Genomic DNA, 23,200 nt, shown 5'->3' with positions numbered 1-23,200 from the left:
TAACAATTTAGCCATTAAGTAAATAATTATTCAAAAATGTTTTGCCTTTGATTAATTCTAACAGAATACTTCTTAATGTCATAAAATACCAATTAATTCCTAAATGATTTGTAATGTCATAAAATCTCTTTATCAATTTAAAGGAGTAAATATTGACCTGAACAATTTTTATAAAAAATATTTAAACCCTTTAAGATGCATGGCTCATTTTATTTATTATCCAAGGACTCTGAGTAATTAAAATAAATTATGGAAAGTAAAAAATTAGGTGTCAACAGTAAGAAATTCATTGATTTTCCATTACCCAACCGAACATGAGAAAATAAGTACAAATTTACTTATTTTTCAAGAACACATTTTTCTTGAAAAATATTTTCCTTCACCCTAAATCTATGATATTTATATTTGTAAGAGAGAATATAATTTATAATATTCACTAGTATTAGTTAGCAAATATAAAAGCAATTCCAAAATCCTTTTCGGGTCTTAATATTAAAAGTCGGGTTCGTCACCTCTCCAATTACATATCAACAAAGTAGATCCACCAGCGGCACCTCTTCTTCTATTTCCAAAAATAATAATCCCCTTCTCTCTTAAAGCCCGATCTATACACGCACACACTAGCGCATAGCCTTGAGGCTAAAAATGCACATTTGATCTCAGATCTGATTCCAATTCCATCTCACAAAATCATTTAGGGGTTTCAATTTCAATCAAACAGTCTCTGTGCATAGATAGGGATTAAATTGTTAAGAAGATGTTGACGAAGTTCGAGACGAAGAGTAATAGAGTTAAAGGGTTGAGTTTTCATAGCCAAAGGCCATGGATCTTAGCCAGTCTTCATAGCGGTGTGATTCAGTTATGGGATTACCGTATGGGAACTCTCATTGATCGCTTTGATGAACACGATGGCCCCGTTCGCGGTGTTCATTTTCACAAATCTCAACCTCTCTTTGTTTCTGGAGGTCAGATTTATTTTCCTTTTTTATTTAATTTATATGAATTTGTGATAAACTGTGTGGATCTGGTCATGTATGTGCATGATTATATATTTGATCCGTGAATTTACGACTTGCTTATGTTTAGTTTAAAGGAGTGTAGCTGCACATTTGTTTTAATTGAGGGGCTAAACCAGAGTAAAATGACAATTCGGGAAGTAAAATGCTATTTTCATCACAATGTGGATCTGGTGATGTATGTGGATGATTTTATGTGTGATCCATGAATTTGCAATTGCTTATGTTTACTTAAGCGTGATTGGACTGTAGCTGCACATTTGTTTTAATTGAGGTATATGCTAAGTTGAGTAGGGGCTAAACCGGAATAAAATGATAATTCGGTGAGTAAAATGCTATTTGCATCACAATGTGGATCTACTGATGTATATTGATGGTTATATGTGTGATCCGTGCTTCTGAATGGAAAAACTAGTGTATGAGGTTAAATGAGCTAACTTGAGCAATATATGGTGACACCTGGATCAAATAAGTAATGCAGGGACTAAAATGATATTTTGCATAAGTGTGACTGAGTGTGGATCTGCTGATGTACGTGGACGAGCATGTGTGTGTTCCGCGATTTAGAAAGATACGAGTGCTTTTGCTAGTTTATCTACTAAATGATAGCTCCAACTTATATGTGTGATTGGATCATTATGGCACATTTGGTTTTTTATTGATGGTTAAATGTGCTAAGTTGAATAATACGGGAACTAGAACTCGAATAAAACGATAATTCAGGGCATAAGATGCTATTTGCATCAAAATGTGATTGAATGTGTATATGCTGGCGTATATGGATGAGAATTGAGATTGGACTGTGGATCTACTGGTGTATGTGGATGAGTATGGGATCTGTTAATTGAGAAGGTTGCTTTTATTGGTTTATCTTTCTGCTTTGTCGATAGACGAAAAAAGGTCTTCTGAATCCTTTATAAAAAATATAAAGATATTTTGATTAATAGTTCCAGTTTGTATGTGTGATTGGACTGTAATCATCAATTGATTTACTTGAAGGTTAAATGTGCTAAGTTGAATACTACAGGGACTAAAACCAGAATTAAACAATAGTTCAGCGACTAAATTGCTATTTGCATCACAGTGTGAATGTGTGATGGAGTGTGGATCTACCGATGTATGTGGATGAGTATGTTTGATCTTTGAATTGAGGAAGTACATTTGTTTTTATTCTGAAACTAGTATTAGTACCTGTGCGATGCGCGGCGTTACGAAGGAAAATAGTTGTACCAAATTTTGATCTTGCTTGTTTGATCACGAAAAATTAATTTTTTTAGTCATAAAAAATTCAATTGTCATTATGCTTCCTTTTGCAATGTATCTAAAAACAACAACTCTATGAAATTAAAGTAAATGAATCATATAGTCATGGAATAACTTTTGAAAATTCTAAGTATCATAACCATATATAGTTGATGATACAAACAGTCTGAATTGTAACATGATTTAAAATTATGAAATAAATCTCTAGAATCACGTTATGGAACTTGCAAACCATAGACAGAAATAACCATGCCTTTTCATTTGAGAGAGAAATGTCTAGGTTACAGTTTTAATATAATAAGATCGATAAAAATAATAATTATCTACATAAAATTTAAATTATACTTTAAATTAAAAGAAAAGCAAATTAAAGTAAATGTTGGAAGATTTCATGGGAAAATTAAATAAAAGTAATTCAACCCGGCAGAAGTTGAAATAGGGTCAATATCTTCAAACTCATTGTATAAATAATTAAGATTTTATTTCTTGTAAGATTCGTTTTAAAAAAATAATAAACAAATTATTCTTTTAGAATCATCATATAGTCCACATAAGTTGAACTCAAGGAAGAATGGTTGCGCTGTCTATATCGTTTCAATTAGAGGATATTCTTTTTAGTTTGAAATAATTATTTTTCAGTTCAAATTAATTTTTATATTTCAATTAACTATATATTTCAATTTATTTTTATGTTCTATCTTTCAATTAACTTTATATTTAATTTTGTGTTTTTTTTTATATTTCAATTAACTTTATATTCCAATTTATTTTTATGTTCTATATTTCAATAAATTTTATATTTATTTTTGAAAAATATATTAGACATCTTTTTATGAATTATCAAGTTTTGTGAGTTTACACAATTTACTGTTTAGAACGGATTGTAATCCAATTTAGATCATCCTTTGCAAGTTGTTTTGAAAAAAGTTAGCACAAAATAATGCCATTTTTATGAATTATTAAGTTTTCTGAGTTAGGTCATCCTTCTCATCACCCAGAGACACCTAGCTTTCAACATTAATCTTCTACATCTTTGCAGTATATTCTACATAAGATCGACAATTGCTTTACAATAACCTATATTGGATATAACAATATACTATTTGTGAATTACTCGGATTTGATATAACTCAATTAAATATAAAAAAGTAAGAAACACTCACATGTAAACCTTGGTTTGAGTAGAAACAGGTCCGCATATTTTTTTTTGATTAAGCACCGGGTGTCCGGGTCTCTTTGAGCCCCGACTAATCCCGGGGGTGCACAGGCCCTCGGCAAGGAGTTTCCCGCAAGTGCACCACGGGTAATTCAGGGTTTTACCCCAGTCCGATGGCCCTCAGAAATTGTTTGCACCCAGTGGGTTTCGAACGGGAGCACCCCAAGGCTCAAGCCAATTACCACCAGGCCAACCCCTGGCGAATCATTTTTCGCTTTTACCATTTCATGCCAACACACAGAGCTTGTTTAATGTGCGTCTTCAATTACTTCTTACACAATCTAATGAACCTTTTGCACAGCCAATTGCTTTCCAAAAACCTGCATAATAAATGTGTAAGCACACAGACATAAACGTAATCAATATAAAAGAAAGATGAAATAAATTAATTAGAGTACCAAAAAGGAATACATTGAGAAAATAGAAAAAGATAGTAAAAGTCATTAATAATAGACGTGTTATGTTGAGATGAGCACCATATAGTAGTGGCTGCCTTTTATATGATGGGTAATTCATAACCTTTTGAGTGAGCCCCATCATCAGTCCAAACCAGAAAAATTAAGAAGAAAATAGTGATTGACGTGTTCAGTAGAGGGAGCGCACTGATATGAGGAATTCATCTTCTTCCCGAAACCTCTGTTGACTCGTTTGAAACTCAGATTCAGAGAAACCAAAGAGAGACCCTCGGAAGTTAATCTGAGACTGAAACTTCTACAATGATGGCTACAATGCTGAGAAGTTGTAACCCTCAGAAGTTGTAACCACTTTGACATTTTTTTTTTTTTGAATTTTCTGATATATGCAGTTTTAACTTTTTTTGTTAATTTCTATTTTAAATTTGAAATTTTCTGGTGCTTACACTTGTCATCAGATCATGCTTTTGCCTCTCCTATTCTATATAGATAGATGTGTGACTGGAACATAATAACAGAGTTGGTTCAATTGAAGGTTTAATGTGTTATATTGATAATGGGAGGGACCAAAACCTGAATAAAAAATTACAGTGGCTAAAATGCTATTTGCACCGTGGTGTGATGGATTATGGATCTGCTGATGTATGTGGGCCAGTATATGTGTGATCCATGAATATATGAAGTTACTTTTGTTATTTTATCTTCTGAATTATAGTTCCAGTTAATATGTGCAAGTGGTACACACTTGTATATATGGTTTTATTGAAGTTAAATATGTTAAAGTTGAATTACATAGTGACCAATACTGGAAAACAATAATTTTTTTTTGATGACATGGAACCCGCAGCCGCTACCCTTCGGGAGCGCACAGGGTAAACCCAGCTCCTCTGCAATAGCTCGCAAACCACACAGGAGAGGTGACCCGCACTAGGCAAGCCCCCTGCGATGAGCTCGACCCAGAAGGCAAATCCCCTGCTGTCGTAGGCAGGGGGTTTCGAACCTGAGACCTTCATTATGAAAGCCCCATGCTCAACCAACTGAGCCACCCTTGCGGGTACTGAAAAACAATAATTTAGGGACTAAGATCTCCTTTTTCCCTTTTAACCTTTTTTGGGTCTCTGTAATTGATGCACTTTGGTAGCTGTGGTTTCCCATTATTTCTCCATGCGCCTCAAGTTTTGAAGAATGACTGATTTTATTCCCATTTTCGTTCTGTTTACGATAGTTTATCAGAGATCTGACGAATTTGTTGTGACTTGTAGATTAATTTTGTGTGTTTTCTTCTTTAATTTTGTCCATTATTGAACTTATTAAAGAGTCGGGGCATATTGCTAATATTGCATTGTCTTTTGAAGAAAATGTTTATACGGCACATTATTGGAAGCCTCAGTTTTGGTTTGTGATTAACATAGTTTTGGAAAAATATACGAGTATTTGTTAACTTGGCATGATCCTGCCAAATTTAATGAGTAGTTTCTTTTATGTTTTCTTAACTTCAAAAATGTTAAGGCACCTATTTTATAGTCCATTTTTCAGACGGTTTGTTGTCTTGGTTTACTGATAACTTATCTTAAGAGTATGTGTTGCTGTATGCATGCATAATGTGAATTTGACTATAGACTGTTTCCTCTGTATATGTAAATTCTTGTTACTGCAGGAGATGATTACAAGATTAAGGTTTGGAACTATAAGCTGCATCGGTGCTTGTTTACCCTGCTTGGACATCTTGATTATATCCGAACTGTTCAATTTCACCATGAATATCCATGGATTGTTAGTGCAAGTGACGACCAGACTATTCGGATATGGAACTGGCAGTCTCGTACTTGTATTTCTGTCTTGACTGGCCACAATCATTATGTAATGTGCGCCTCATTTCATCCCAAAGAGGACCTGGTTGTCTCTGCTTCTTTGGATCAGACTGTTCGTGTCTGGGATATTGGTGCCCTAAGAAAGAAAACCGTTTCTCCCGCTGATGATATCTTGCGGTTGAGTCAGATGAATACTGATTTCTTTGGTGGAGTGGATGCTGTGGTGAAGTATGTCTTGGAGGGTCATGATAGAGGGGTTAACTGGGCATCGTTTCATCCTACACTCCCCCTTATAGTTTCTGGTGCAGATGATCGCCAAGTGAAAATTTGGCGTATGAATGGTATGCTCCTGAAATTCCTGATGTATTTGGATGGTCATCTTTACTTGCTTTGTCACACATAGTCAGTTTGCATATCCTGTTGAACCTAGAACACCAAATCAAGTACATTTAATGAAAAGATACCTTGCAAAATTCATGCTATTTTATATTTTCAGTTATAGCTCAGTCTAGCCCTAAAGCAAGCTTTTGTGTTGTTGACGTGTCCTTAGAAGTAGGATTATCTTGTGTCTTCCTTTCAGCTTATAATCAGAAATCTGGTCCAGTAGGATCTCCTCAATCAGTGGAATTGTTTGTTATCTTGGAAATCTGACATGGTCATATCCCTACCGTTAGTTTATAAATGTTGTCAACTACATTTTTCTATGCTGTGTACGTTTGATGTCATTACAGCAAAAAGTTTCATCCTCGTCATCTCTTTTCCAGGTTTTTTTTTGGGGTGTGGGTTGGTGGGTCTAGACCTTGCTTGATTTGTTGCTGAAACTTTTTTTTTTTTTTTTGGGTAAATAAAACTTTTATTACCAAAGGAAATATTTACAATCTGAGCAAAACCAACATACTCTAAACTCTAAAGTTTGTCACATGCACCATAAGCTTCAACAGGTATTACATGTACTAAGTATCAAAATTGCCACTCTAAAGGTAATTATTCAGTTCCCTGAGCCTTCCTGATAACTTTGGCTTCCTATAGCATCTACAGACTACTTCCCGGATCGCTTGTCTAATTATAGTTTGAGAGCTTGAGAGCCTGGCAGCTTCCTTTGAAATATTCTTTGATTCCTTTCCTTCCAGTTTAAATAGACACTTCCTGCCGTTGCCACTCTATAGACTTCAGCTGTTGCATTTTTTGTTCTCATATGCTCCTGTGCCCAATCCATTTCTGCCTGCCAGTTGAAAACTTGTCTGGCCACTGTAAGATCTTCCCCCAAACTTCAGCTGAAAAATCACATTCAATCCAAAGAATAAGTGATTGTTGGTTTCATTTTCTCTATTACGCAAGGGACAGATTTGATCTGTGATAACAGCCCATGAAGCCAGTTTGTCCCTTCTATTAAGTTTGCCATGAGCTGCAATACTTAAGATGAATAACCATTTAGGAGTTCCGTGATTATTACAGATAAGTTTCCTCCATAGTACTTTAGGGATATTACCTCTGAAGCTTGCATACAATCCTGATGGAAAGTACTTATCCAATTGTATCAAGTCTCGTTCACTGATTCCGATGTCCTCCAGATACCTCTTTGCCTTGATGATCTGTCTTCCTGTTTACACAAATTCCACAGCAACTTGCATATAGCTGCTTTGTTCCATATGAGCGGTTTTGCATTAATACTGCAGTTCAGTTATTTGCTATAGATAATGTGGCAAAAATTTCCTCCTCATTGGAAGGATCATACTCTTGATTTTAAATTTTCCTTCCTTGGAGCAAGAATGGGTTTTTCACCTTGACGCAAATAGCTGGATAAAAGTTGCTGCTTCAGCCTGTAGAACTATGAACATCTTATTGTTTTTTTGAGAAGGATTATGGACATCTTATTGTTATTCTAGGCAGCAAAATTATTGAACGGAATCTTTCTGGGTAAAAGACTGCTTATTTTGTTGAAGAAATCTTACATTTTTAAGTGTTTTCTGATTGCTAGTGTGCCTTCTTGTTCCTAGATACAAAGGCTTGGGAGGTGGACACATTGAGAGGCCACATGAACAATGTTTCATGTGTTCTGTTCCATCCAAGGCAAGATATTATTGTTTCAAATTCAGAGGATAAGAGCATTCGAGTGTGGGATGCAACAAAAAGGACTGGTCTTCAGACTTTTCGCAGGGAGCATGACAGGTTTTGGATCCTTGCATCTCATCCTGAGATGAATCTTCTAGCAGCTGGTCATGACAGTGGGATGATAGTATTCAAGTTGGAGAGAGAACGTCCTGCTTTTTCTGTGAGCGGTGATTCTCTGTTTTATGTAAAGGATCGCTTTCTCCGTGTGTATGAGTACTCAACTCAGAAGGACACACAGTTGATACCAATTAGAAGGCCCGGTTCAAACAATGTGAATCAAGGTCCACGAACACTTTCATATAGTCCTACAGAAAATGCTGTCTTGATATGTTCAGACACGGATGGTGGTTCCTATGAACTTTACATTGTACCTAAAGATAGTTATGGTAGGGGTGATACTGTTCAAGATGCAAAGAGAGGTACCGGAGGATCAGCTGTGTTTGTTGCCCGAAACAGGTTTGCGGTGCTTGAGAAGAGCACTAATCAAGTCCTGGTCAAAAATCTCAGGAATGAAATTGTCAAGAAAAGCCTTCTTCCTATGGCTACTGATGCGATATTTTATGCTGGCACTGGAAACTTACTATGTAGGGCAGAGGATAGAGTTGTCATTTTTGATCTCCAGCAGAGAATTATTCTTGGGGATCTTCAGACTTCTTTCATCAGGTATGTTGTTTGGTCACCTGATATGGAAAGTGTCGCTTTGCTTAGCAAGCATTCCATAGTTATAGCTGATAAGAAGCTTGCGCACCGTTGCACCCTTCATGAGACAATTCGTGTCAAGAGCGGTGCCTGGGATGACAATGGGGTATTCATATATACCACACTTACCCACATTAAGTACTGTCTCCCCAATGGGGATTGTGGAATCGTCAAAACCCTAGATGTTCCTGTCTATATTACAAAAATATATGGGAACACTATCTTTTGCTTGGATCGAGATGGCAAAAACCGTCCTATTATTATTGATTCAACTGAATATGTTTTCAAGTTGTGTCTGTTTAGAAAGAGATACGATCAAGTTATGAGTATGATAAGAAACTCAGAGCTCTGTGGTCAGGCCATGATTTCATATTTGCAGCAGAAGGGTTTTCCAGAAGTTGCTCTTCATTTTGTGAAGGATGAGCGCACTCGTTTCAACTTAGCACTTGAAAGTGGGAATATTGAGATAGCTCTTGAATCTGCTAAGAAGATTGATGAAAAAGATAATTGGTATAGGCTTGGCGTGGAAGCCCTTCGGCAGGGCAATGCAGGTATTGTTGAATATGCCTACCAGAAGATGAAGAATTTTGAGAGGCTGTCTTTCCTATATCTAATAACAGGAAACGTGGAAAAGTTATCTAAAATGATGAAAATTGCTGAGGTAAAAAATGAAGTAATGGGTCAATTCCATGATGCCTTGTACCTCGGTGATGTCCGTGAGCGTGTTAAAATTTTGGAAAATGCTGGTCATCTGCCTCTTGCATACATCACAGCTGCAGTCCACGGGCTCAATGATACTGCTGAGCGTCTTGCAGAGGAACTGGGGGATAATGTTCCATCATTGCCAAAGGGGAAGGAACCTTCACTGTTGATGCCCCCAACTCCCATCTTGGGTGGTGGAGACTGGCCCTTGTTGATGGTTACAAAAGGGATATTTGAGGGTGGTTTGGATATTGCAGGCAGGGGAGGGCAAGAGGAATATGAAGAGGCTGCGGATGCAGACTGGGGCGAGTCATTGGACATTGGTGAGGTGGAAAATCTGCAGAATGGGGACATCAGTATGGTGCTTGGTGATGAGGAAGGGCAAGAAGGAAATGATGATGAGGAGGGAGGATGGGATCTTGAGGATCTGGATTTGCCACCTGATACTGACACACCAAAGGCTACTTCCAATGCGCGCTCTTCTGTGTTTGTCACCCCAACACCTGGCATGCCTGTGAGCCAGATTTGGGTCCAAAAATCATCTCTAGCTGCTGAACATGCAGCTGCTGGAAATTTTGACACTGCTATGCGGTTGTTGAACCGACAACTAGGTATTAGGAACTTTTCTCCTTTAAAACCATTGTTTATTGATCTTCATGTGGGAAGCCACACTCATCTGCTTGCCTTCTCCTCGGCGCCGGTCATCACTGTGGCAATTGAGAGAGGCTGGACTGAGTCAGCTAGTCCTAATGTTCGGGGTCCACCTGCTCTTATATTCGATTTTGCTCAGTTGGAGGAAAAACTTAAAGCTGCTTATAAGGCGACAACCGGTGGGAAATTTTCTGATGCCCTTAGACTATTCCTGAGCATCCTTCACACCATTCCGTTGATTGTGGTTGAGTCGAGACAAGAAGTGGATGAGGTCAAGGAGTTGATTGTCATAGTGAAAGAGTATGTTTTGGGTTTGCAGATGGAGCTTAAGAGGAAGGAATTGAAAGATAATCCTGTTCGTCAGCAGGAGCTGGCAGCCTATTTCACTCACTGTAATCTACAGCTTCCTCACTTGAGACTCGCATTACAGAATGCTATGTCTATCTGCTACAAGGCAGGAAATCTTAGCACCGCAGCCAACTTTGCTAGGAGACTCTTGGAGACCAATCCCACCAATGAAAGCCAAGCCAGAACAGCCCGCCAGGTTCTGCAGGCAGCTGAGAAAAATATGCGAGATGTTTCACAGTTGAACTATGATTTCAGAAATCCCTTTACAGTCTGTGGGGCAACATATGTCCCGATATACCGGGGTCAGAAGGATGTCACTTGTCCTTACTGTGGTACACATTTTGTAACATCTCAGCAAGGGGAGCTCTGTACTGTTTGTGATCTTGCAGTTGTTGGAGCTGATGCCTCTGGCTTACTTTGCTCGGCATCACAGATCAGGTGATTTCAGCTTCTCAATGCAGTTGTATTCGGCCATGTCATTCAGATGATTCTAGTTCTACGTCTTAGAAGTTTAGGCGTGGGTAATTATGGACATGCTCTTTATCGGATTGTATCTGCGGTTTATATTTGTTTCGATATTTTTGCAGTCAGTTTTTACAGACTTTTTGCGTTCCTTACTTAGTTTCGTGGCTAATTTTTTTATTGTAATAAAACATGTAAGATTTTGACTTCAACCAATTTTTTGAAGTGTGGTGACCAAGTATGCTAGGTATATAAAGTGCAAACGCCTGAAGACCTGAATGCTGCCTAGGTCTATATATTCTCGTAGCTCAGCGCTCCATGTGTCGTCAGCGTTGAAGAACTGGGACTCTTTCTGTGCCTTTGTTACTTTGGCCTGAAAGTATATGGATGAGTTTGAAAGTTTGCTAAGAATTTTTACTACCTTATTATCCTTACAGCTGCGCATGATTGAGTTTTTTGCTGATATCCAGCATAAGAGTAATTAGGAGATATCGTTGGCAAAATTAACATAATGAACGATTTGTTGTTCAACATTTTTGAAGCACCAAGCATAGAGTTCTAGGACAACAGAAATGAAACTAAGGCCCTCTTTTGAGAACACTTTTAAGAGGTTATGAATTATGTTTTGGAGTTCAAATGTGATTATTAATCACTTGCACATATGGACTGTATAGTATGATTGCGTCACTGTGGGGGTAGATTTGTGACAATTTTACCCAAATATCATTAGTGTTTAGAGCATAATGTTTTCACCGAAATAATATTTTTCTCATGTTAGGATTTAGATATTGCATATGCATATTTCTGAATGTTATTGAGTTAAAACTTGCATTACTATTTAATTTTCAAATGGCTAATTTTTTTAACTAGTAATACCGTTTAACATGATTTATTCTAAGAAGTTACTCCCAATTGATTTTATTTTACCTATCGTCTATTGAAATTAGCACAAGAGTTAATGAAGTATGCTAAGCGCATGTCGATGTTGATTTATTTTACGTGATCTTCATGTGAAATTAGCGAAAGAGTTGAATAATCTTTCTCAACGAATGCGACTAATGAGTTATGATGGTTACAGAAATTATGGCTTAGTATACATTAACTAAACGTAAATTTTCTGTTTTCAGTATCATGTTAAACTTAAACGTCAGAGCAGTCGTTTTGCTGTTTATTCATTTCGTTGATTAAGAGCCTGTTTGGATGGGCTTAAAATAAGCAGCTTATAAGCCAAAAAAAAAAAAAGTTGGGGTAGGCTAACTTTTTTTTTTTGGCTTATAAGCTGAAAACAGCTTATAAGCTGCTTTAGACAAACTAAGCCAAAAGGGCCCAATTATTTTTTTGAGCTTATTTCATGGATAAAATGACTTTAAGCTGGCCAGTCAAACACTCAAAAAAGCTGAAAACAGCTTATAGGCAACTTATAAGCCAATCCAAACGGGCTCTAATTCAAACAGGGCTTCTTGTAAACGTGCAACTTGACAATAGGAAACATCACACAAGTTGTGATGTCGGAAAGGCAATGATCTCCTGTAAGAGAAGAAAATGACCCTACAACCTTTTTAATATTTTTAGTTATCAATTTCGCAAAAGGGCCAAATATACCCGTGTACTATTGAAAAAGGGCTAAATATACCCCTCCTTATACTTTGGGTCCAAATATACCCCCGCTGTTATATTATTGGATAAGATATACCCCTCCTCCGTTAAGTTTGTCCAAGGTGGACATCCAATCATACGTGACATTGTCATTTGATGAGGTGAATGCCACGTGGCATGCCACTTCATCGCCCAACCCATTTTACCCCTCCCCTCTATCCACTAAAATTTTCTTCCCCTCCACCGCCATTGCCGCCACCATGGCCATTCTCGCCAATTTTAATGTTGTAGCTGGCCAGACTTTTCTTAGCGTCTGAATGTCGCATATGTGTGTGCTCACCATTGTTTTCTCTTACACTAGTCATCGGAGAAGCAGTAGCAGCGCTAAAGGTGCAACAAGAACAAAACAGAGACAGTTAGCAGGGCATGAAAAGATAAACAAAGGTTATCTTTTTGAGGTACAGAGGTCATGGCGGTAGAAATGGTGACGGAGGGGAAGGAAATTTTAGTGGATAGAGGGAATGGTAAAATGGGTTGGGGCCGATAAGGTGGCATCCACCTCATCAAATGACAATGCCATGTATGAGTGGATGTCCATCTTGGACAAACTTAACGGAGTAGGGATATATTTGATCGAATAGTATAGCGGCAGGAGTATATTTGAACCCAAAGTATAACGAGGGGTATATTTGACCCTTTTCCAATAGTACAGGGGTATATTTGGCCCTTTTCCGTATCAATTTTTCTGTATTTTCTTTTTTGGAAAAGGGCCAAAATTACCCCCGAACTTTAAAAATTAGTTCATCTATATCCTTCATTATACTTTAGGGCCAATTATATCCTTACCGTTATGCTATGGGGTCAATTATACCCTTATGTCTAACGGCTGCCACGTGGCATCATTTCAGCCCTTCAAAATTATTTTACCCTCAAATAATTTTTTACTTACTAAAATAACTCAACCCAACCCGAATTATTTTTTTTTTCCAGCAAAACTAATACGGATAATTTTTCCAGCAAAAAAAATAAAAAATTCCGTATTAGTTTGGCTGGAAAAAAAAATGGGGACGGGTTGGGTTATTTTAGTGGGTAAAAAATTATTTGAGGGTAAAATAATTTTGAAGGGTTGGGATGATGCCATGTGGCAGCCATTAGACACAAAGGTATAATTGACCCCATAGTATAACAGTAAGGGTATAATTGGCCTTAAAGTATAACGAAGGGTATGAATGAACTATTTCCCAAAATTTAGGGGTAATTTTGGCTCTTTTCCGTTTCTTTTTTATCAATTCTCATATAAAAGGTGTCATATAACTAAAATAATACTTTTAATGCATTACAAAACTAAATCTCCTGATCCAATGAAAAGGAAACCTGTATAAAATTATTAGGGCTAAATGCATAAGCAACCCTTTAAAGTTGTTATAAGTTTTTATTTAGACATTTCAACTAAATTTATTTCCTATTAAACACTCAAACTATTGACAAAGTGTATTTAGACGTGGCACAATTAGTGAATACAACAACAACAACAACATACCCAGTGAAATCCCACAATGTGAGGTCTGGGGAGGGTAAAGTGTACGCAGACCATACCCCTATCTCAGAAGACAGGGAGGCTGTTTCCGAAAGACCCTCGGCTCAAGAGAAATCACAACGAGAAAGGTTAGATAAGCAGAAGCAGTTCAAAGCAAAATGCAAATGAAACTAAAGAAAGCGAATAAGTCAAAATAGAGCAGTCTGAAAACAAAAAGGAGCAGCAGCTACCACAGATAAATAAGATAATCGAAGTACAATAAACCACATATAATAGCAAGAAACAAAGGACAATAGACTATAGATCAAACATCGACTACCTACTAGCCTTCTACCCTAATCTGAGTCCTCCAAAACCTCCTATCTAAGGTCATGTCCTCGGTAAGCTGAACCTGCGCCATGTCTTGTCTCAGCACCTCTCCCAATACTTTTTCGGCCTACCCCGACCTCTTCTGAAACCATCCATATCTAACCTCTCACACCTCCGCACTGGAGCATTTGTGCCTCTCCTCCTCACATGCCCAAACCATCTTAGCCTCGCTTCCCTCATCTTGTCCTCCACTGATGCTACTCCAACCTTATCCGGATATCTTCATTCCTAATCCTATCTCGCCTGGTGTGCCCACACATCCATCGCAACATTCTCATTTCTGCAACTTTCATCTTTTGGACGTGAGAGCTCTTGACTGCCCAACACTCTGCCCCGTACAACAAGGTCGGTCTCACAACCATTTTGTAAAACCTGCCTTTAAGTTTTGGTGGCACCTTCTTATCACACAGCACTCCTGAAGCAAGCCTCCATTTCAACCACCCTGCGCCAATACGATGTGAGACATCATCGTCAATATCCCTATTTTCTTGTATAATAGACCCGAGATATTTGAAACTTCTTTTCTTTGGGATGACCTGGGTACCAAGCCTCACTTCCACGCCAGACTCATGTGTCATGTCACTGAATTTGCACTCCATGTACTCTGTCTTAGTCCTACTCAACTTGAACCGTTTAGACTCCAGAGTTTATCTCCAAACCTTCAGCTTAGCGTTTACTCCGCTGCGTGTCTTGTCGATCAAGACTATGTCATCCGCAAATAACATACACCCTGGCACAATTAGTGAATGTCACCTGAAATTGTGCGCGTGAAGCCTTGTACTTATGACTGAAATGTAATTTTGTTTTCCCCTTTTTTTTTTTTTTTTTTCTTGTCCTCTACTTTCTGTTTCATCTTCCTGCTAATTTCTTGTGTTGATTTTCCTAGAGATTCAGTGAATGATATAACCTCAAAATTTCAAAGATCAAATAACTAAACGCTAGAATAGCATAATTCAATGAGGAGAAGGCTGTTTCCTTACTCTAGTAACTGAGCTTGTTGTAAGCTTTACTTTTGACGGAAGAAAACAAAGGTGGTGTTGGAGGTTGCGGCGGCGTCAGTCCAAGGTTGTGGTAGAGAGTGAGGACACCGAGAATTGAAGAGAGAAAGTGGTCCGACTACTTGGATTTGATAATCGAAAAATCCATCACTGGTGTGATGACCCACCACGGTTTCTCTCTAGATAGTCCTTTGAGCATGTCAAAATGAACCATAACTGAAACTATTAGTTATTTACTACATTTATATTTGGATTTTTTTCTGGGGTTTTGAACATCTAAGGAGTGCAATAAGGGTGGTAGACTTCCTGGGTGTTGCTGATTCCTTATCTTAATCCTATAACAAAAAGATTCAAAGCACCAATTTGGTGATTGATTTTTCTGTTCTTTGTAATAAGTGCAATTGGGAGTGGTATGTTGTCTTTATTAAAAATTCCAGTTCAAATTTCAAAAGGAGGTTGTGATCATTTTTAGACAGTAATTGTTGGTACATATATCATGTTGTAATAGTGGAAGAGGGAAGCAGGGAGGGGAGGCAGAGGTGGCCGGTTGTGGGTTTGATCGGAAGAGACGATGTGCATTTTAGTGACGTGGCTTTTTTTTATTGGTTATATTGCCACCTAAGCAGCGTTTGAGTTTCACACGCTCCCTTTTTTCGTAATTGAATTTTTTGTGTTCAATAGGTATACTTTACCGATAGTTTTAGTGTTCAATAGGAAATAAGTTTAGTTAAAATGTCTAAATGAAAATTCGTGACAACTTTAAGGGGCTGAATATGTATTTGGCCAAATTATTATATGGTCTGCAAGGAAAATCACTCTAACCAGTGGGACTCCTTCCTTCTAAGCAGGCGTTTGAACATGAACTTGAAATCATGAATAAAAATATTATTTTGAGTAGAGGATGATTTGATGTTGAAATTTTATTTAGACGTGCAATTTAGATTTTAAAGTTGTATCCTTTTTTTTTTTTTTTTTTTTTTTTATAAATATGAAAATTCCACAATTTGTGAAAAACTATCAAAACTTCCCTAACTCATATAAGATTTTATCAAAGAAGCAAATTATAGTTAATAAACAAGGTACCGAAATATCCTAAGGCGTTGTGTTAATAAATTGCATATCTCCATGTTTATTTTATAAATAAATGCTTGTAATTATTACATGCTTTCAAAATACACATAATTTTACAAAGTTCAACTAGTCCAATAAATTAACAAATAGTAGTACTTTTAACTAGCTATTCTTTATACAATCCTCCCACATGGTACGGTATGGACCATCGCGTATTCCTAATCTTAAATGGAATGTAACGATGTAGGGATCCATATGTAAACATAGTATCTATTTAGATATGTCTGAAAGATGTTTCTATTTAGGGCTGGAATGAGAGAGGAAAGAGTGGGGTTTACCAAAAAACTTTGAAAATATCTTTGGGAACTTTTTGCTGAACTGGCATACGGTTTGTCATCTTTTCTGTCTTTTCACGTTGAGCATGAGTCTCTTTTTGCAAAATTTAAAATTATGGGTCTTTTTGTAAATTATTATGGTTCGAGGTTTAAATTTTAAAAAAAGTTGGAATCACATATATGGAATTGAAATCCTACCTTTTAGGTAAATTTGGGATATGAAATCAAAATTTCAAATTGGAGTTAAAATTTTTGTTCAAATGTCATAAACAAACCCAAATTTCAAATTTGACGCATGGCCAAACGGGCATAAGTTGACAAGGATGGGAGCTCTGTACCGTTCTTAATTAGTTCGTTACATAGTAGACCTTGTTCTAAGGTTTATCTTTTCTCATTTTCTATATTTTGAGGTTGGGTGGTCGTCATGTGAATATTGAAGAAGAGAATGGTAAAGGAGATCCTTTTCTGAGATTGAAACCCCATATTTAAGTGGAAAATAATGTTTTTCCTTAACACCAATAATTTAGCTTGCTTTCTTCCTTTTCCTTTATCTTCATAAATGTTGGTCTAAAAGTATACGTAATATGATGAGATTGAAAGTAACCTCCATTTAAGTGAACAGTAAACTCTTCATTTAACACCAACAATTTATCTTGCTTTCTTTCTTCCTTTTTGTTGTTAATATTATTTGTCGGTGTAAGAATTAAACAGTAACATGAATTTCGATTGTATATCTGCTGACAATAGTGAAATCCTTGTAGAGACTGTGTCGAAGAATTGCTCCAAACCGACTTCGTCTCTCCAGGATGTGGAGTTCTACTCATGAACAAAATGCCTTTCTTGTGTGTTAATGTGGAAGAACAAAGAGAAGAAGAAATTTCTCACACTATCACATTTCAGAGAAGACGATGTTGGATGCTATTTAGAAGAGAAGAAAAAAATAGTTAAGGAAGAAAACATATTCCTCCTCAAAAATAACAGTGCAGTAATTCGTAAAGCTTTTTACCACTTGAATGGTAGAATTTTGCTCAAAATTGGGCTTTTTGGATTTCGGACTAGAACACCTAGGTTAAAACCCGAAGGCGTTAACCTAGGTAGAACACCACGCAAGCCCACCCGAGTTTAGAAAAAGGTTTTTTACTTTAAGTTTCAAAAATCATTTTTGACATACTATTGTTATCCATATTTTAGCCATATTTTATGTTTTTAGATTTTTAGCCAATTTTAGTCCAAAATAATCCAAGTTATTAAGACGGTCAAAACAGTCCATAAAGTCTTCAAATCAATATGGTCCACAGGCTCATATTAGTCCACAGGTTTTAAAAATGTTCAAATCAATCCCATATGTTATAAAATTGATCATTTTTAGTCCAAATTATACTAAATCAATCCGTTAAAGTCACAAGTTATATTAAAGCTTCCAAAATCGGTTTTGCTCAGTTTTTAAAAAATCAAGTTTAGGCGACTTTAAATGTGGGATAACCTTAAGGGTTCCAATGTATAAATAAATACACAAGTATGGAATTTGCATACACAAATAATAAAGGATAAGTATATTGGGCCGACCAAGCCCAAATAGAGATGTTATGCAACGGGGTAGCCTCGGGTCCAAAACGTATGCTCCATTTTTTGCTCCAAGTTGGTAGCCTCGATCTAGATACGCTAGTGGGCCGCGTTGGGACTCACCAACGGGTTTGGGTGGACAAGGATACAAATGGGTATACATGACATTAGTACACATTCGTAAATCAAACTAAGTACAAAATTAAGACTACAATAATTATTACAAAGCCAAAATGAATTATAACTTATTGGGCCTAGCCCATTAATAATAATTGATGTGCCGGGGATTTATGGCACATTTGACGCTTTTGGCTATAAGTTTTACTTGTTTTTGAGCAAGTCTTGGTCAATTTAATGTGTTTTTGTTGTGTTTTAGGTATTTGGCGTTGTAGGAGTCCAAAGATGGAGAATTTAGCAAATTGGATAAAAACGCGAAGAAGGACGGGACGTACATCAAAGTACGCCCCGTACTGTTCCCCGCACTTTGAAGGAAAGTCACAGAAGTCTCTGTCAGATTTGAGGGAAGTACGTCTTGAAAAGTACGTCTCGTACTTATAAAGACGGGCCGTACTTATTGCCCGTCCTTTAGCCTGAAGTAACAGAGAGGCAATACACCTGTGAGGGAAGGAACGACCTGAGAATACGTCCCGTACTCCAAAAGACGGAACGTACATTTGCCCATACATCTTTCGCACCTTGAAGTTATTCAGCGGCCGTGCTTTGCAAGAACGGGACGTAATTCAATGTACGTCCCGTACTCCTTCCGTGCGGGTGACGTGATTGTTGTCCATATTGAAGAGGGATTTGACTCCTATAAATAACCAATAGGGTTTTGAATATTTTTTTTTATCACTTTTCATATTTTGAATTCTAAATTCTGAGATTGGTGTTGAGACAATTTGTTCTTAGTAGCTTACAACAGTGTTCAAGACTATTACAATTGTTTGATTTCCAGTTTTATTCGTAAGTTTTTACACAAATTCAATTATGCAATCTTCAATCTTTTATTGTTTTCTTGTTGCCATGAGTAGCTAAACACCTTTACTAAGGTTGTGAACCCAAGGATGGGTGTTTTGTGATTGAGGATCGTGAAAGATATACGCATAATGGATTGTTAGGGTTTATTTATTCTCCGTATTCATCATATAGTTAGTGGTTGCAAACATTAGCTCACGCCATAAACTTTAGTTTATTTGGGAAAATAGCTAGGGTTAGGTAAGAACAAATAACAAGAACTCAAGGCTTTAAACCTTGTTTAATAAATTCACTTAGGAATAAGAGGAATTTACTTGGCATAATTAACCGTTCTTCATGTATACTTTCTTATCTTTGGAAAAAGTATAGAAAGAAATAATCTTTTCTTATTGGGAAATTGTTTAGATTCATATAGAGGTTAAGTGCATCCATACAAACAGTCCATTAGAAGTATATTAAGATTGATACCCATGATCATAGACTTTATCTAACGGGGACACAACCTTGGTTCTTTTTACCCATATATTTACAACTTTAAATTTCCACTCAGTTTAAATTAGTCCACAAACCAAATCAACTATAAAACCCTTTTCTGGAATACACTAGGACCGCAAGATTAGTATAATACTCATTTAGTAAACTTTTCACGCCATATTCTCTGTGGGATTCGACCCCAACCTCGTTGGGTTACTATATTTGACAACGTCCGCATTATACCATTAATAGGTGTAATTTGAGCGTACCAAATTTTGGCGTCTTTGCCGGGGAATACGGTTTTTAAATTACCAAATAGTGTTTACTCTTCTTAAAGTCTTTGTCATATTCCAACACACCTCGTTTGCTACCTTGTAAACCAGGTGATCATGACCAACAACGAACTTCCAGTCGAGAATGTTTTTGCTGATGAACCAGAAGCAGATGAAGACTTTGCATCCGCAATCGTTCATCCAAGGATGACTGCTACTACTATCAAGTTTGACAATTCCCTCTATCATATGCTCAAACAAGAGGGATACTTTCGGAATGCAGTCGATGATGACCCTCACCAACATATAACAAACTTTCTGGATGTGTGCTCTCAGCATATCCAACGAGGTGTGACTCAAGAAGCAGTCCGGCTGAAACTCTTCAAATATTCGTTAGCCGGAGAAGCAATAAAATGGTTCACAAAGCTACCCCGGAACTCTATTGCTACATGGGAAGAAATGGTTAGAGTTTTTCTCAGGAAGTGGTACCCCCCGAGTAAAAGGGCTGAAATTCGTGATCAGATTTACGAGTTCAAACAACGTAATGGGGAACAACTTTTTGAAGCTTGGGAGAGGTACAAAGAATATTTGGATAGGAGTCCAAACTATGGTTTTCCAGAACAAATTTTGAAAGAGTCCTATGCCAACAATGCTGCCAGCGGGTGTTTCATGAATAAGTCCTATGCTACTATTATTGATATACTTAATCGATTGACTACACACAGCCAAGCATGGAATTCAAATAATTCTGATGGGCTATCACTTGGAACACCGTTGATTCAAAACATTGTGAAAGATAGCCAAGAAACGCAGCAAACATTGGCACAATTGGCCACAAGTCTCTCTCTACTGACAAAGAGGCTTGATGAGAGAGAAGCGGAGAAGGAGAACGTATGTGAAGATATCTCAGGCATGCCGCCTGGAATGTACCAAGTCCCAGAGGGTCGTATCAAGAGGGCCCCCCTCCGCAAGTTGAGAATGTTTAATATGCAGATTACAAAGCGAAGGGGGACATTCTTGGGCCGATTCAGAGATACTGGAGACCCCAACAAGGGCAGGGGTCACATAATCAAGAAAACTACAACAACAACCAAGGGAACTACAATAACAACTATGGTGGACCGAACCAAGGGAGATACAACAACAACAACGGTAATTTTGGGAACAGAAGTTCCAACCCTTACATTCCACCAAAAGGGAAATCTAATGATCAAGGTAGTTCAAGGTTGGAGTCAATGCTTGAGAAAGTGTTAGCAAGTCAAACGAACACTAAAAAGACATTATCTGGGCTTTCAGAGACGGTGGTCTCTCATTCAGCAGCTATTCAAAATCTCGAACAGCAAATGCGTGATCTTTCTAGAGAACAGCATCCTTCTAGAAAATGAGGGCTTCCTAGTGATACTATTCCAAACCCGAAGAATGGTGGGGGAGTGGAACGTACTTTTGCTATTAGCACAAGGAGTGGTAAAATACTTCAAGGTGCTGACAAGAATATGGTTGATCTAGAACCTATGATTGAGAAAGAAGAGGTGCGTTATGAAGTGCCCATTATTGACGAGGAAGTCCAAGGTAAAGAAAAAGTTGCTGATATTCCAGAAGTTGCTGCTGATACAGGGAAGCACACGATAAAAGGGGCTCTTCGCCCTTTGACTCAGATGTACAAAGCAAAGCCTACCTTTCCTCAGAGGTTGGCAAAGAAGAATGATGATGCTAAGAGTCAAAAGTTCTATGATCAGTTGAAGCAGTTAACAGTGAATTTTTCATTCTTAGATGCTGTCAAAGAGATGCCCGGATTTGCTAAGTTTGTGAAAGATCTGCTTACAAAGAAAAGGTCTGTTCAACATGAGACAGTGAATTTAACTCATCGAGTGAGTTCAATTATTGCTTCCACCACAGTTCAGAAGAAAGGAGACCCAGGGGCGTTCACTATTCCGTGCAATATTGGGCTTCATGCATTCGCCCGTGCTCTGTGTGATAATGGGGTGAGTATTAACTTGATTCCCCTTGCTATTTTCAAACAATCTGGATTGGGGACCCCTAGACTGACTTCTATGCGGCTACAAATGACAGACAGATCTATCAAGAAACCAGTTGGAGTCATAAATGAGGTGGTGGTATAAGTGGGTAAGTTCATGTTGCCTGCTGATTTCGTGATTCTGGATTGTGCGGTGGATAGAGATATTCCCATTATCTTGGGAAGACCGTTCCTTGCTATGGGAAGAGCGCTTATGGATTCTGAAAAGAATGAAATTAAGTTCCGAGTGAATGATGAAGAAGTAACTTTCCAAGCAAGAAAGGGGATGAAGTTGCCAAGCGCTTATGAGAGTATCTCGGTTATTGATTCGTTTGATGGGATTGATGATGCTGTTGAACATAAACTGGAAGAAGAAAGTCTGGGAGAAGCTCTCGCTGCAGTTCTGATAAATTTTGATGCTTGTGATATGGAGGGCTACGTGGAAACTGTAAACGCGCTTGAGGGTCGAGGTTCTTACACTTATCACCCAAGAAAGCTTGATCTTGATCTTGAAAATAGAACTACTCCACCAGCTAAGCCTTCTATTGTCGAGCCTCCAAAGCTTGAGCTCAAGCAGCTCCCATCACATTTGAGGTATGAGTTCCTTGGTCCGAACAAGACATTGCCAAAAATTATTTCAGCATTATTGACTGAGGAACAAATTGAGCGTCTAGTGGAGATTTTGCGCAAGTACAAATGTGCTATTGGTTGGACCATAGCAGATATTCGGGGGGGTATTCCTTCTGGTATTTGTGAGCATAAAATTCAACTAGAGGAGGACAACAAGCCGAGTGTTGAGCATCAGCGAAGATTGAACCAGAACATGCAAGAGGTCGTGAAAAAGGAGATCATAAAGTGGTTAGATGCTGGGGTAGTGTATCCGATTGTAGACAGCAAGTGAGTAAGTCCTGTTCAATGTGTACCAAAGAAAGGAGGTATCACTGTGGTGCCTAATGCAAAGAATGAGCTAATTCCCACTCGTACAGTTACTAGGTGGCGTGTTTGCTTGGATTATAGGAAGCTGAATACTACCACGTGTAAAGACCATTTTCCCATGCCTTTCATCGATCAGATGCTGGATAGGCTGGCTGGGAGGTCTTACTATTGCTTCCTAGATGGATACTCAGACTATAATCAGATCAACATTACTTTGGAAGATCAAGAGAAGACGACTTTTACTTGTCTATATGGGACGTTTGCGTTCAGCCGAATGCCCTTTGGGTTGTGTAATACACCACTTTTTAGAGGTGTATGATGTTGATCTTTTCTGACATGGTAGAGGACTTCTTGGAGGTATTTATGG

The 23,200-nt window shown here is 37.7% G+C and overlaps 1 protein-coding gene across 1 annotated transcript; it reads left to right on the top strand.

The window, feature by feature from the left end:
* The first annotated feature begins 498 nt into the window (after positions 1 to 498).
* LOC132617058 (coatomer subunit alpha-1-like) lies at positions 499 to 10,918 on the top strand. The gene is made up of 3 exons (XM_060331931.1): positions 499 to 965; positions 5,566 to 6,060; positions 7,717 to 10,918. Exons 1-3 carry the CDS (start codon positions 758 to 760, stop codon positions 10,671 to 10,673), a joined length of 3,660 nt encoding a protein of 1,219 aa, XP_060187914.1. The 5' UTR covers positions 499 to 757; the 3' UTR covers positions 10,674 to 10,918.
* The last annotated feature ends 12,282 nt before the right edge of the window (positions 10,919 to 23,200 follow it).

Source organism: Lycium barbarum, chromosome 11, assembly GCF_019175385.1.
Source record: "Lycium barbarum isolate Lr01 chromosome 11, ASM1917538v2, whole genome shotgun sequence".
Classification (NCBI taxonomy): domain Eukaryota; kingdom Viridiplantae; phylum Streptophyta; class Magnoliopsida; order Solanales; family Solanaceae; genus Lycium; species Lycium barbarum.
This window is presented reverse-complemented; position numbering and strand designations above follow the sequence as displayed.

Bases quoted from the DNA above. Each gene is read 5' to 3' on its own strand.
- LOC132617058 (XM_060331931.1), top strand. From the start codon at position 758: ATGTTGACGAAGTTCGAGACGAAGAGTAATAGAGTTAAAGGGTTGAGT. The intron at 966-5,565 runs GTCAGATTTATT...TTGTTACTGCAG, and splicing joins ACCTCTCTTTGTTTCTGGAG to GAGATGATTACAAGATTAAG. The intron at 6,061-7,716 runs GTATGCTCCTGA...TCTTGTTCCTAG, and splicing joins GAAAATTTGGCGTATGAATG to ATACAAAGGCTTGGGAGGTG.